Source organism: Hippocampus guttulatus, chromosome 19 (assembly GCF_054856545.1).
Source record: "Hippocampus guttulatus isolate MCC_2025c chromosome 19, RoL_Hgut_1.0, whole genome shotgun sequence".
In the NCBI taxonomy this organism is placed as follows: domain Eukaryota; kingdom Metazoa; phylum Chordata; class Actinopteri; order Syngnathiformes; family Syngnathidae; genus Hippocampus; species Hippocampus guttulatus.
Window position 1 is genome coordinate 7,615,385 of NC_141279.1, and position 14,844 is coordinate 7,630,228.

At 47.1% G+C, this 14,844-nt stretch overlaps 1 protein-coding gene and 2 long non-coding RNA genes across 21 annotated transcripts; 1 reads left to right on the top strand and 2 right to left on the bottom strand.

The window, feature by feature from the left end:
* The first annotated feature begins 58 nt into the window (after positions 1–58).
* asah2 (N-acylsphingosine amidohydrolase 2) lies at positions 59–11,181 on the top strand. 11 transcript variants are annotated; one of them, XM_086137715.1, is made up of 27 exons: positions 643–725; positions 890–1,033; positions 1,099–1,193; positions 1,274–1,417; positions 1,490–1,666; positions 1,749–1,876; positions 1,945–2,022; positions 2,104–2,224; positions 2,390–2,515; positions 2,589–2,675; positions 2,757–2,861; positions 2,933–3,014; positions 3,095–3,210; positions 3,290–3,384; positions 3,477–3,516; positions 3,607–3,705; positions 3,782–3,877; positions 4,172–4,321; positions 4,403–4,459; positions 4,579–4,667; positions 4,752–5,477; positions 8,419–8,745; positions 8,814–9,322; positions 9,418–9,486; positions 9,585–9,836; positions 10,069–10,309; positions 10,408–11,181. In XM_086137715.1, exons 2-21 carry the CDS (start codon positions 904–906, stop codon positions 4,948–4,950), a joined length of 2,214 nt encoding a protein of 737 aa, XP_085993841.1. In that variant the 5' UTR covers positions 643–725; positions 890–903; the 3' UTR covers positions 4,951–5,477; positions 8,419–8,745; positions 8,814–9,322; positions 9,418–9,486; positions 9,585–9,836; positions 10,069–10,309; positions 10,408–11,181. The 11 variants fall into 11 exon arrangements, with proteins under 11 accessions (XP_085993835.1, XP_085993834.1, XP_085993841.1 ...); XM_086137709.1 differs by lacking the exon at positions 643–725 and adding an exon at positions 59–361 and having other exon boundaries at positions 9,585–10,309; XM_086137708.1 differs by having other exon boundaries at positions 450–656; positions 9,585–10,309.
* On the bottom strand, positions 2,776–4,295 carry LOC147190001 (uncharacterized). The gene is made up of 2 exons (XR_015103881.1): positions 4,147–4,295; positions 2,776–3,371 (listed from the first exon to the last, which is right to left on the bottom strand). It is a non-coding gene; the product is annotated as an uncharacterized LOC147190001 (long non-coding RNA).
* Positions 7,933–12,131, bottom strand: LOC147190002 (uncharacterized). 9 transcript variants are annotated; one of them, XR_015103879.1, is made up of 13 exons: positions 11,767–12,131; positions 11,676–11,687; positions 11,492–11,574; positions 11,208–11,408; positions 10,566–11,054; positions 9,388–10,465; positions 9,229–9,307; positions 8,993–9,120; positions 8,812–8,916; positions 8,541–8,726; positions 8,395–8,457; positions 8,281–8,332; positions 7,934–8,198 (listed from the first exon to the last, which is right to left on the bottom strand). It is a non-coding gene; the product is annotated as an uncharacterized LOC147190002 (long non-coding RNA). The 9 variants fall into 9 exon arrangements; XR_015103880.1 differs by having other exon boundaries at positions 7,933–8,198; positions 11,492–11,896; positions 12,062–12,090; XR_015103878.1 differs by having other exon boundaries at positions 11,492–11,687.
* Between the last annotated feature and the right edge of the window lie 2,713 nt (positions 12,132–14,844).

Below are 14,844 nucleotides of genomic sequence, written 5' to 3' on the forward strand. Positions count from 1 at the left end.
GGCGGGGCGCGTGGAGGGGGGGCTGGGGGGAAACGAAGGGCGAATGGGGGTCGCGGAGGTGTGGGAAGGAAATGTTGGCGGGGAACCTTGCAAGACACCAACGGGATTCGTGCCGGGTGTGGGACCCGGGAGGGGGGGCAAGTCCCTGACGGGGGCCGATTGCCCAGGATCAGGATCAGGATCAGGACCCATGGGCACGGGTGGATCCCGAAAGTCACATGGCCTTGACGCCATCCGGCAAGTTTTTGGCGCTTTTCACCAAAGAACATGTCGATTATCGACATGACGACAGCCGCCATCTTTGTGGAATCTTCAAACGCATGCGAAATCCTCCTGAAGGACTCGACGGTTGATGAGGCAAGTACGTGACTTTCTCACCGACCATTTATCATCCTTGGGGTGCTCAGACTTTTGCAAGGCAGCACTGACAAGACTCCCACATAAGAGCGATGTCCTCGCTGGCGTCCGTGAGCCTTAGCGTGGCGCCGTAGGCCGATGATATCACACACGCGATGCCACTAATTCTGATCGTATTAAGTCGTAAAAGCAAAACAAGTTTTGTTTATCAGTGTCGCTTTACAACCTTGAACTTTGCCCGGGACGATATCGCCGTCCGCTGCGAAACTCGCTGCCAGCCATCGAGCGCCGAGTCACGCGTGAGTTGTGGTCGTCTTGCCTCGTAAACTTTTGTGTTGTATCGTTGTCTCGTGTGGCGGCATTTTCTGGTGTGTGAAATGAATGAAGGTGTTTTGTGTTGTCACGCGTCTTGTGTTTTTGATGTGCCTGCGCCTGTTTTGACTTGCGTTGCGCGTCATTATCGTGTAGCAAAGTGAAGATGACTTTTGGAACCAAACCCCGAGTGTCAGCCGTGTTGTTTTCCTGTCACCAGTTTGACCCAACAAGATGGCCGCCGGGAAACGTTGCGTTCTTTCCATGCTGGAGGCGACGCTGGCCGTCCTCTTTGTGGTCATGACGGCCGTCAGCGTCACTCTCATCGCCATGACGGCCACGCGCGCCACAGCCACAACCACCTGTGAGTAGTGCCGCTAACGTTAAACCGCGACGTTTACGTCTTCAAGATTTTTACGCTTGCGCTAGGTCCTGCCCCGACTCCGCCTCCCAGTCCAGAACCGACATTCCGGATTGGAGTCGGACGCGCCGACTGCACCGGACCGCCCGCCGAAATTCCTCTGGTGGCTTTGACTCGCTATGTTTTCGCCGCCTCTCGTCGGCGGCGTCGCAACGGCTGACGCGTGTGCGTTTTGTGCGTCAGATGGGCTACGCCAACCCTCAGCAGACGGCTGCCGGCATTCACACCCGTTTGTTCAGTCGCGCCTTCATCATCGACGACGGCCGCCGTCGGGTCGTCTTTGTCGCTGTGGACGTGGGAATGGTCTCGCAGAGGTTGAGGCTGGAGGTGCGCACGCACACACACACAGTGCTTTACGACAAATCATATGGACTTCAATGCAATGCGTCACCTGAGCAGGTCCTAAAGGCCTTGCAGGTGAAATACGGCAACCAGTACCGGCGGGACAACGTGGTCCTGAGCGGCACGCACACCCACTCGGGCCCGGCCGGCTACTTCCAGTACACGCTCTTCATGATCAGCAGCAAAGGCTACCTCAAGGCGTCCATCCAACCGTTGGTCAAAGGCATCGTCAAAGTGAGACCGGCTTCGCTCGGCCGCCCGCCAACATCAGCTCCGTCTCAACGTGAATATACGGCGCCATTCCCTGCCGCTCCAGAGTATAGACCGAGCCCACGACACCGTGCGGCCAGGGCGGATCTACAAAAACCGAGGGCGCGTGGACGCCAGCAGCGTCAACCGAAGTCCTCACTCCTACCGCAACAACCCGCAGGACGAGCGAAACAGGTCAGCGGATCCGACGGGTCGGCCGACGGCGACGGAGCGCCCGTCACCGACTCTGATCGCCCCTTCAGGTATGAAGACGACGTGGACAGGGACATTGTGCTTGTCAAGTTCACCGATGCGGACGGAGACGGCATCGGCATGCTCGGGTGAGCGTCGCGAGGGCAATATGGCCACCGCGGCACGCGGGGCCCGGCCCGCTCTGACTCCCGCAATTGGTCCTCTCCCAGCTGGTTCGCCGTGCACGCGGTCAGCATGAAGACGACCAATCGTCTGGTGAGCAGCGACAACCTGGGCTACGCCGCCTACCTGATGGAGAACCACAAGAACCCCGCGGCGCTACCCGGACAGGTGACGTCAAGTTGAAGTCCAAATTGGGAACGTGAAGAATCAGGACCGCGTTGCAGCCTCTATCTCACTGAGGGGGGGCCCAATGGCGGAATCGCCTTCTTGTGTTGGAGTCCAACGCTCCAGTAGATGAATCTGACCCTCCGTATTTGTGTGTGTGTGTGTCAGGCAGCTTTCGTGGCTGCTTTCTCCTCCAGTAACCTCGGCGACGTGAGTCCAAACATCGAAGGTCCTCACTGTGTCAACTCTGGATTAGCCTGCGACTACTTGAACAGCTCGTGTCCTGACGGAGGGGTAAACATGGACACACACACACACACACATGCACGCGCAGAGTAAACAGGAAGTGTTTGTGTGTGTGTTTCAGACGAAAGAGTGTCAAGCGTTTGGACCCGGAGAGGACATGTTTGACAGCACCAGAATCATCGGACACAACATCTTCAGGAAGGCTAGGGTGTGTGTGTGCGTGTGTGAGAGGGAAAGATGCGACCTTTTAGCGGCCTTTGCGTGTGTGTGTGTGTGTGTGTGCTTGCAGGAACTTTACGCTGATGCGGTTGAGGAAGTGACAGGCTTCATTCATTCAGCTCATCAGTGGGTCAACATGACGGATGTCACGGTTTACATCAATGATACACATGCGGTCAGTACGGGCACACACGCGCACACACGTGCGCACAAGCTAACGATGCATTTTGCTAACGCCGCGTGCAGGTGAGTACATGCAAGCCGGCGCTGGGTCACAGTTTTGCAGCAGGCACCACAGACGGAGGAGGAGACCTCAACTTCACTCAAGGTCACTCTCATGCGTCGTACTCTCTCACATAAGCAATCGCACCTCAAATAAGTGTCAACAAATCTTTCGTGCGTGTGTAGGGGCGGTGGAGGGCGACCCATTTTGGGACGGCATCCGCGACACCCTCCTGGGCCGGCCGTCCAATCAGACGCAGGAATGTCACCGGCCCAAACCGATACTGTTCAGCACGGGAGAGGTGAGCGCCAGCGTCGCCCGCTCTTCAAATGGTCTCAAATGTGATACAATGGGCCGCTTTTGTGTGTGCGTGCGTGCAGATGAACTGGCCGTTGCCATGGCACCCGGAAATCATTGATGTGCAGATCGTCACCGTTGGATCTGTGGCGGTTGTCGCTGTTCCTGGAGAGATGACGTAACAACAAACGCTCACACACTCATCCACAAAATCGGTGCTGTGATGCAACAACAATGATGAGGTTGTGTTTGTGTGTGCGTGTGAGACAGCACCATGGCAGGCAGAAGGTTGAGAGAAGCTGTACAACAGGTAAGTGTTCACAGACACATACACAGAAATGTACGCACGCATCCGAAGTTCCTACTTGATGCCTTGTCAAAAACTGTGTGTGTGCGTTAGGCACTTCAGTTGAACGGAGAATTCTCGGGCGTGGATGTGGTGATTGCAGGCCTAAGCAATGTGTACACGCACTACATAACCACATATGAGGAGTACCAGGTACACACACGCACACACACTGCAAAATGTGAAGTAAGTAGGCCGATGATGAGAACGATGAAGGTGCATTGTCCAGGTTCAGAGGTACGAGGGCGCCTCAACCATCTACGGCCCGCACACGCTTAGCGCGTACATCCTGAAATTCGGCGACTTGGCGCGCGCCATCGCTCGGGTGAGACCCCCGACCGCCGTCTCGCAAGAGAACCGGTCAAAAGATTTGACCACGTGTTTGTCGACATATGCGACAAGATGAGAATGAGGATGGGCGGCACAGTGGCCTAGTGATTGGCAAAAGGCTCGAGGGGACCCTGACGCTAACCCGAAAACAGCAGCTTCCTTCTGATTGGTTAGCTCGAGTGGCGGGAATCACAATTTCAATCCCAAACCGCCAAAAACGGGTTCATTCCTAGGACTTGAGCAAACACATTGCAGGATGACCACCTCGAGTGATGATGTCATCTTGCAGGACCAAGTTGGGTCGCTCCCACCCGGTCCGCCGCCTCCGTTCTTTCAGAAGAATCTTTTCAACCTGTTAGCCGCAGCGGCGATTGACAGGAAACCGGACAACGGCAGCTTTGGAGACGTCCTGCAGCAGGTACTTCCCATCTACAGACAGGTATGACACACACACTCACACACATGCACAGTCAGTGAAGTCTGATGACGGATGCCCTGGTGGGCGGGGTTTGGTTTCCAGGGTGACGTGGTGTCCGTCACCTTTGTGGCAGGAAACCCCAGACACTCGGGAGACGTGGTGAGAAAACACTCCTCGTCTGCTTGTGTTGTGTTGTCTTTTTTTTTTTTAGGGTGGGGGGGGGGGGGGTCGGCTTTCTGGTTTTATTGCTCTCTCTGGGTTTGTCTTTCTGTCATCAGAGAGACCAAAACTTTGTGGCCGTGGAGATGCACGACAACGACAGCGACACCTGGACGCTGGTCCACAGCGACGCGTCGTGGGAGACCAGGTGTGTGTGAGCACGCAAAGCGCCTTTCGGCCGCCAGCGACGATGGGAAGGCTGACCGAGTGTCGCCCGCGCACCCCCTTGCAGGTTCAGCTGGCTGAAAGGCTCCGATCGGCAGAGCAACGCCACGGTGGAGTGGCACATCCCGACAAACGCCGCCGCAGCGTCCTACAGGATCAAACACTTTGGACACTACAAGAGCATGAAAGGCCTGCGACCGGTCATCACGCCCTACCAGGGCACGTCCAACGTCTTTCGGGTCATCGGTACTTTTTACTCCTCGTGAGCACTTACGTCTTGTCCTCTTTGGATGCAGCAATTCCGACTCTTCATGCCAATTAAATCACTTTGGAAGGAATCACGCCAGCAAGCTTGTTCTGGATTGTCATTTTTTTCCCCCCCACACATCAGGTTTTCATAATAATAGTAACAATGAAACGACCATGTAGAGAAAGGCTTTTTTAGCCGAAAAAAACAACCATGTATAGTAAAGCGTTTTTAAAACTTTTCCCGTGTCTTTCGACGCATATTAACCAGGTCCAGAATGTATTTTTCAAGTTCTCGGAGCTGAGACCCGGAAGTAAAAGGCGGACCAGAACCGGAAACGAGTCATTGTTTTCCTTGACGTTTTGTTCGCTCATATTTTTGGTGTTCTTCAAACACGTGAGCGAAGTTAGTTTAGGTACTTTCGGTCTAAGTCAGGCATTTTTGGATTTTTTTTAAATGCGCAGGAGACGACCACAGTGCAGGAACGTTGTCTCCGCGTCGGCTGCTGGCTGTCTGCGTGCAAAAGTGGCGACGTGTTGTGCAAAGGTAACGCGTGCTCAACTTTTCCTCCTTTTCACTGGATGCTTCCCTAAAAGAATATTTGTCTCTTTAAAAAATAAACATTGTCTTCTGTTAAGCTTGTCTCGATTCGATCAAAACATTGGGCGCATCTACACAATCAAACGAGATATAATGCTAATCCGATTTTTGAATGGAAATTTATTTCGACCGTCAAAAACGATCAATCATGTGAGCTATCTTGGAGTACAAATATGTTTTGAATGCAATAATATATCATTCTAACTGGCTAATTATATTGTAAATGACGGTTTACAGTTGCTTTTTCTTAGAAATAATGAATAGTCGGCTCGTCGTAAAAACCAAAAATATGACATTTAATGATCTCTCGCGTGTTCTCTAAAACATATAAACTGTTCCGAGACGTCCATTTTGTTGTTTTGCAGCAATAAGGAGTCAAAGTATACATCCCTAACGTAGTAATCGAAATTTGAATATTCAATGAGTACTCATTAAGTATTCACAAGGCCAGACAGAATGACTATTTTGGTCATTTTACTGATTTATTTTACATTGTTCGGTCGCCCGAACGTCAGCATTTAAAAAATGACCAAAATGCACATCTGTGCTTTTCACACGACAGCGTTAGACATAACAACACTGGCTGACAGGCTGTACAAGATAGCAGCAGCAGCACAGGGCGTCATTTTGTGTGCTTGAGGAGCCGTATGATGTCACTTAAGTGAACTTTGGCCTCAGTTTCATGGACTGTGTGACATTTGAACACGCATCAGTCAACGCTTCTGAACCTGTGCTTTGAAATGGCATTCCTGGGTTAATGTTAAATTCATATCTACAATGACAGACACAACATTTTGTCCAAAGCACATGTTCAGAAGCAGTGAGTGATGTTGTCAGCTTCCACGTGTGTCGGTGTTGTGCAGTCCATGCTTCGTCAAGCAGACAACACGGCGTCCTGTGCTGCTGGCTTAACCCTTGTTCCAATTTCGACAATTTTTCTGTAGATTTTTGCGTGTTGTCATCTTTAAATCAAAGACAAAGCATAAAAATGGTGTGATATGAAATATTCCAATTCATGTTTTGGGTATATAGATATCGATATTTGTTTTGGTCGTAGCACAGTACCGCTTTTATTGTCCATAGAGGGCAAAAATACAACAACAACAAAAAAGAACGACGTGTATGTATAGCTCTGATGCCACTGAACATGTCAAGTGGTTGAAAGTAAAATAAATATTCAGGAATAATACTTTTACAAGTTTTTAAAAAATTGTATGTTGCATTATATAAAATTATTTACATCAACTGCAGCACAAGGGTTAAATGTACTGCCTGTCAGCCAGTGTCGGTGTTCAACTTGAGTCAAGCTTTATTGCTAAAATGATGTGAAATTGTTCTAAAAAAATGCTTGTCAACATATTGTCCGGCTGGAATCAGAGTCGGCGTGTTTTGTGTCTCACAGAGTTTAATTAAAGTGGCCTTGTTATGGACGGCAACCGGGGTTGTTGGGGTTTTGTCCTGGAAGACGTTTGGCCTCTGGTCCGAGCAGACTTCTTGGATTGATGCTCAAGGCCAGAAAGGGCGAGCTGTCCTTTCTGGCGTTCGCGCATGAACCCAGGAAACCTGCTCGGACCAGAGGCCAAACGTCTTCCAGGACAAAACCCCAACAACTCCGGTTGCCGTCCGTAACCGCACCCACTTTACATAGCCCCGCATGCAGGACCAGAAATTTTAATGTAAATTTGTTTGCAGACCCCGCCCACATCAACCAATCACAACGCAGCATGGGAAATGCAACCAATCAGGTGGTGGCATTCAAATTTTATTTGCATATACCACGCCCACCGACCAAAAAGTTAATATGCAAATCGATTTGCATGGCCACGCCCACAACTGATTAGCATGGCCAATCGGATTATGTTATGCAACTGTGCTTGCACAACCACACCCACAACCGACAAGAACAACCAATCAAAAGACGGCATGCAAATTTATTTGCATAGCCACGCCCACTCGGACCCAATGTGGTGATATATTTGCATATCCCCGCCCACAACGAACAACAGCCAATCAGAATGCACTGTGCAAATAAAATTTGCATTGGCCCGCCTACATTAACCCGGTCCAGCCAATCAGATGACGACATGTAAATTTATATTTGCATAGACTCCGCCCACTGCGGCCTGATCACCAATTTGCATAGCCTCGCCCATATTTACCCAGCCAACCAATCAAAATGGGGCATGAAACTGTATTTGCATAGCCCCGCCCACAAGTTCCCACGTCAACCAATCAGAGCTGTATTTCAACATTTGCATAACCCCACCCACCCATAGGCTTTGCATAACCACTCCCATTATGCTAATTTATACTCATTAGCATAACCCCGCCCCTTCACAACAGCCAATCGGATTGTTGCCCTATTTGCATAGCCACACCCCCAACCCCACCCACTTTAATTGATGAAGGAAGTTGAGATGTGGTTTTGTTTATTTTATTTTACAAGAATACATGTTAAAAGACAAAGTTAAAGTAAAAAAAAAAAGTTAAAATTACAAAAAAAATAAGTTAAAAAAAAGTTCAAAAAATTATAAAAAAAAAAAGTCTAAAAAGATTACAAGTTTAAAAAAAACTACTCACCGAAAAGGTCCAAGTTGGATGACTTTGCAGCCTTCTACTTTTCGTTGCCTGGCAAAGTCAGCCTGTGACAGCAGAGCTGGACCAACACTTGGACCCAAGACAAAAATGAGATTGGAGAGTTTCAAGTCCCCTTGTGCAGAAATGCAATTTAAAATGTGATCAAACTAACCAGCACAGAAGGTGATGCCACATAAGTTGTCTGGGACTCTGGCAGTCAGCTCCTGTGCAACAAATATGGCGTCAAAGAAGGGATTAAGAAAACTGTCAAGAATTCAATACTTACTGCCCATTGTGGAACCTCTTCCAGCTGATTGCATCAAGCCAAGTGTTGGACGACAGTCGGCGCCTGGTGAAGTGGACCCAAGGAAAAAGGACACCGGCTTACAGCGCATTTCTGGTGCAGCAAATTTTAGACTAGAAGAAACCCACCAGGGAGGAAGAGGACCTGGGACTTCTTGGGTAGTCATCGGACCTTGAAGAAAAACCGCCAAGTTGCAGCGCGCGCGCGCACACACACACACACACACACACACACGTGTATGCACCTGTGCAACTTTTCTTGTTGGCACGCTGCTCCAAAGTTGGCTTCAGCCCCTTCTGGACGTCGTCCTCCAGCTGACCAAGCAGAAGCAGAGTAAGCGGTCAAAAATGGGTGCTGCGTGACCAAGGTTTTGTTGACATGACCATTTATTTCACTTGCAGGTTCCCTATCAAGTTGCAGACCGCGAGGAGGGAGAGGAAGAAGGGTGCACTTGAGCCCACCAAATCCAGGAAGACCCTTTCCCCAGGCAGCGTGACGTCACTTCTGGAAAACAGCAAGACACCAGTCCAAACATTCACCCTGTGTGGTTTTGATGGAAACCGTTTGAGATGAAACCCACCGCCACAAGCACCGACTTCAACCAAAGTTTGCCACCGTCTGAGGAAGAGAAAGCTGATGACGTTGGGCTTCACAGGCTACCATGTAGCGGAGGCAGGCAGCATTTGTCACCAATGTCTGAATGACCATCTGAAGAAAGGGGAGGAGAGAAAAAAAAGAATATTTTTTTCAGTAGAATCTTATGGAGCCAGTTGCCAGTTCTGCAAAGAGACGAAATGAGCAGAGTCGCATGCATACCCTCAAAAACTAACCAAGCGCTTCCTTGTGAGAAGGTCTGACGTAGACGTCATGGTGGGGCGGGGGCCAACTTGGATTTCTGGAGGGAAACGAGGTAAGAAACCCTGAAGGCCTTCAGTGGGAAATTTCCAGTCAAACTATTCGTTTTTCGAGTCAGACCTTTTTTTCCCCCCACCCATCCTGCGACAGAGGGATCGCGGGGGATGTCCAACCGCTTGCGAGGGCCTCAGAGTGGACAAGCCTGAACACAAACAGGAGGTACGCAATGGACCCGTCAAGCTTTTAATTCAGTCTCATTTTAATGTGGGTCAACTTGAAAGATTTCAGCTGCAATTTCGAAACTCTTTGCCCAGCAGGAGCAGCGTCTTGGTGGCCAAGGTGCAGACTCCACGATGGCACCAACTGGAAGCTTCTCTGCACAGTCAAAAAGAAAAAAAAAATGGGAAAAATAAAAACGCTCGTTGATTATGACTTCATGTTCGCTCCACCACCTGCAACAACAAAGTCATTTTTTAAAATCCGTCTTTTCCAACAGAAGCATCACTGGCGAAAAAGATCAACGGGACTTGAGCCTGTCCACCGTCTTCCCGGAGTGGATGCAGATTCAGGTTCTCCGGGGCCAAGAATTGTTTTGGCGCCGCCTAGTGGACATAAGCAGAAAGACAAAATTCGTACAGGATGTTAAATGTACCTTTTTACACTGTCCAGAGACATTTGTCCCAGCGCAGCTTTGGGGGGAACCTGCAAAAAAGAAATGTGTTAAAAATAAGCCATTTTGCTTTGCAACATGCTCAAACCCAGCAGACGGCCCCGTTCGCCGTTGTCTTGTTCCTCGGGCAGCTCTGGATGAAGTCAAGATGCCGTTTGACCTGCGCACACACAAAAAGGATGTCAGAGAGCGAATTGAAGTCATTTACGACGTCCTTACACTCCTTCCGTCTCATCAAGGAGCAAAACGGCAACTTGAGGCCAGACTCTCAACCTGCAGAGTGCCGTTGACAGCACCAACTTTGGCAATCCTCGAAAATGGCCAAGCGCTTCCGAGGGCCCCAGAGTGGACAAGCCTGAACACAAACAGGAGGTACGCAATGGAGCCGTCAGGCTTTTATTTCAGTTTCATTTTAATGTGGGTCAACTTGAAAGATTTCAGCTGCAATTTCGAAACTCTTTGCCCAGCAGGTGCAGCGTCTTGGTGACCACGGTTCAGACTCCATGATGGCACCAACTGGAAGCGTCTCTGCACAGTCAAAGAAAAAAAAAAAAAAAAAAAAAAAAAAAGAAAGCTCATCTCAACAAACGTTTGTTGTTGCAAGTGAAGGAGGAAACATGACAATCACATTTTTTAGTCTCTTTTCCAACAGAAGCATCACTGGTGAAAAAGATCGACTGCAGGGCCAAGAGATGCTTTGGCACCACCTGAGCAGAAAGAAAAACAAAATGAGTAGCAAGTACAGAATGGTAAATGTACCTTCGATGGTCCCAAGAGACATTCGTCCCAGTGCAGCTTTGGGGGAACCTGCAAAAGAGAAGATGTGTTATAAAATGTTCACTTGAGCCATTTTGCTTTGCAGCGTGCTCAAAATCAGCAGACGGCCCCATTCGCCGTCGTCTTGTTTGTCAGGCAGCTCTGGATGCCGTTTGACCTGCGCACACACAAAAAGGATGTCAGAAAGAGTGGATTGTTATTTACGATGTCCTTACCTTCCTTCAGTTTTGTCCAGGAGCAAAACGGCAACTTGAGGCTGGACTCTCAACTTTCTTTTTCAAGACGTCTGGGGAGCGCAGTTTGCAACGAGGTAGTGTGCAGCACCAAATTTTGAAATCCCCTAAGAAAAAAAAAGAAAATTGCACACTTTTTGCTTGCGGTTCCGACCTGAATCACGTCATCACTCGAAGTCTCCTGTAAGCTCATCTTCATGTGCTGAAAAATTAAAACATGATTTCAGAGTTGTATGCGCAGGAGTGTTTTTGTCTCTTACCAGTGACGAGCGCAGGGCTGAGTTGGACACCTCGGCAGTGGCCTGCAGCGTAACGGGTGGGCTGAAAAGACAGTGAAATAGTTCGCAATGTGACTTTTGGTAAGCACATTTAAACAGCCCCCCCCCCACTCCAAAAAAAAAAAAAAAAGTCGCAGATAGCCATTTTTAGTCAATTTGGCCAGTCACTTGAAGATGCCAAGCCTGTGAACAGAAATTGCACAATTACAACAAAGTAAGAGCAGGGTGTCATTTAAATTGTGGAAATAAAAACGCTGGCAACTTACCGTCTCAGCACGCTGGAAAAAAAAAAAATACAAATCAAACAGTGCCATTTAAAATTGCAGGCGACTTCGTAGAGTTGTACAGCCTGAAAACGCAAATTAATGTTAAGTTCCAAAAAGTTGGCAATGACAGGTGTAAAAAACAAAAACAAAAAAACGTTCGGTTTGTTAAACACTGGCAACTTACCTTCTCGGCGTGCTGGGAAAGAAAAAGAAAATTACAAAACGAGAGTTAGTTCCATCGAGCATCGTGCCGTTGCAAATTGCAGGCGACTTACCGTGGAAGAGTTGAACGGCCTGAAAAAGTGAATTAATGTTAAAAGTTACAAAAGGTTCGCGATGAAAAGACAAAAAAGAAACCTCAAACGTTGAGTTTGTCAAACGCGAGCAACTTGGCCTCTCTGCACGCTGTAAAGGAAAAAGAAAATTGCAAAACGAGAGTTAGTTCAAAAGAACACGATGCCATTTAAACTTGCAGGCGACTTAGCGTGAAAGAGTTGAACAGCCTGAAAATGGGAATTATTGTTAAAAGTTAGCAATGACAAGACAAAAAACGAAAGTTAAAGGGTTCACCTTGCCAAGCCTTGTGGTCGTCTTGCCGCGATGTGGACGTGCAGTCAGTCGTCAGCCTGGAGAGGAAAGAGAGCGCTTGTTGAATTAGTCGCAGCTTAAATAGGTTTTCGCTAACGACGTCATCACGTGTTGTTTTTTTTTAAAAAGCTTTATTTAACAAAGAAGTAAAAAAAGAAATTGTGAGAAACAATACTGAAAGAAAAATGTTGGTAAATGCGAGCTCGAGGCGAGGTTCGAACCCGCTCTCACCGGATCGCCCCGTTTGTCTCTAACCGTTAGGCCAATGGTGCTGGTGGCTTCCGGCATTAAAAGAGGTATTTTACTGTCTTTGTCATTTTTGGAGTACTGTTTTTACTGCGAATAAATATAAACTCCAACCGATCAATTTTCAAATCCGAATTCGTCTAGTGGTTAAAGATCATACTTTAGAGTCCGCTGACTCGTGTTCGAGTCTCCTTTTCGGCTCACCTGCATTTATGCACACATGGAGGTGAGTGCGGGGATCGAACCTGAGTCGTCTGAACCGAAAGCAAAGCATTATACCACTGGACCATCACTGTTGAGATTTCGGCCATTTTTTTGTCCTATTCATAGACTACACGCAAACATGACGAAGGATAAGTATAACTTCCAAATGGTCAATTTTCAAATCCGAATTGGTCTAGTGGTTAAAGATCATACTTTAGATTCCGCTGACTCGTGTTCGGGTCTCCTTTTCGGCTCACCTGCATTTATGCACACATGGAGGTGAGCGCGGGGGTCGAACCCGAGTCCCCTGAACCGAAAGCAAAGTTTTAGACCGCTGGACAATCCCGATTGAGGTTTTCGGCAGATTTTTTGTCATATTCATAACTACGCTTGACCATGGCAAAGTTGAAGAATAGGTATAACCTCCAAGTTGTTAATTCTAACAGCAAGTTGGTCTAGTGGTTAAAGACCATACTTTAGGCTCAGCTGACTCGTGTTCGAGTCCCGTTTTCGACTCACTTGCATTTATGCCCACATGGAGGTGAGCGCGAGGATCGAACTCGAGTCGCCTGAACCGAAAGCAAAGCTTTATATCACTGGACCATCACGTTTGAGATTTTCGGCGGATTTTTTGTCCTATTTATAGACTACACGTAAACATGAAGAATAGGTATAATCTCCAAATCGTCATTTTTCATATCCAAATCGATCTAGTGGTTTGGATACTACACTTTGGGTTCAGTTGACTCGTGTACGAGTCCCCTTTTCTACTCACCTATGCACACATGTTGGTGATTCCGGGAATCGAACCCGAGTCGCCCGAACCGGATGCAAAGTTTTAGTCCATTGGACGATCACAGTTGAGTTTTTCGGCAAACTTAATGGTGTATTCATAGTTCATAACAGAACATGACGAAGCTTCAATTCCAGTTTATTACTTTGATGGCGATAAGGGGATAAGTTTTACTCTCCTTTTCGATCAGTCAATACGAAGTCATCCCCATTCCCCATTCTTGAGTGTAGTTACCCTGGTCATTCACAAGAGAGGAGGATTGCAAGGCACCTTGCCCGTCTCCTTTTTCCTCGAACCTTTTATCAGGACTTCAGCACAGGAGTATTCTATTTATTTATTTTTGTTGTGTGTGTGACTGACTTTAACAAAAAGAACACCAAAGAATTGTTGGTTATTTCAGCTTTATTTGAAGGAACACAAGATGTCAAAAAAACAACCATGTATAGTAAGGCGTTTTTAGCCCAAAAAAACCACATAGTATATAGTAAGGCGTTTTTAGCCCGAAAAAAAAGAAACATAGTATAGTAAGGCGTTTTTAGCTAAAAAAAACGACAGTATAGTAAGGCGTTTTTAGCCCGAAAAAAACGACATAGTATAGTAAGGCGTTTTTAGCAAAAAAACAACAACATAGTATAGTAAGGCGTTTTTAGCCCGAAAAAAACGACATAGTATAGTAAGGCGTTTTTAGCCCGAAAAAAACGACATAGTATAGTAAGGCGTTTTTAAGCCGAAAAAAACAACATAGTATAGTAAGGCGTTTTTACCCCGAAAAAAACGACATAGTATAGTAAGGCGTTTTTAGCTAAAAAAAACCGACATAGTATAGTAAGGCGTTTTTAGCCCGAAAAAAACGACATAGTATAGTAAGGCGTTTTTACCCCGAAAAAAACGACATAGTATAGTAAGGCGTTTTTAGCTAAAAAAAAATGACATAGTACGGTGTTTTTAAGCCGAAAAAAAACGACATAGTATAGTAAGGCGTTTTTTGCCCGAAAAAAACGACATAGTATAGTAAGGCGTTTTTAAGCCGAAAAAAACGGCATAGTATATATAGTAAGGCGTTTTTAGCCTGAAAAAAACGACATAGTATAGTATGCCGTTTTTAAGCCGAAAAAAACGACATAGTATAGTAAGGCGTTTTTAGGCCGAAAAAAAACAACATAGTATAGTAAGGCGTTTTTACCCCGAAAAAAACGACATAGTATAGTAAGGCGTTTTTTGCCCGAAAAAAACGACATAGTATAGTAAGGCGTTTTTAAGCCGAAAAAACGGCATAGTATATATAGTAAGGCGTTTTTAGCCTGAAAAAAACGACATAGTATAGTATGCCGTTTTTAAGCCGAAAAAAACGACATAGTATAGTAAGGCGTTTTTAAGCCGAAAAAAAACCCGACATAGTATAGTAAGGCGTTTTTAGCTAAAAAAAAACCGACATAGTATAGTAAGGCGTTTTTAGCCCGAAAAAAACGACATAGTATAGTAAGGCGTTTTTAAGCCGAAAAAAACAACATAGTATAGTAAG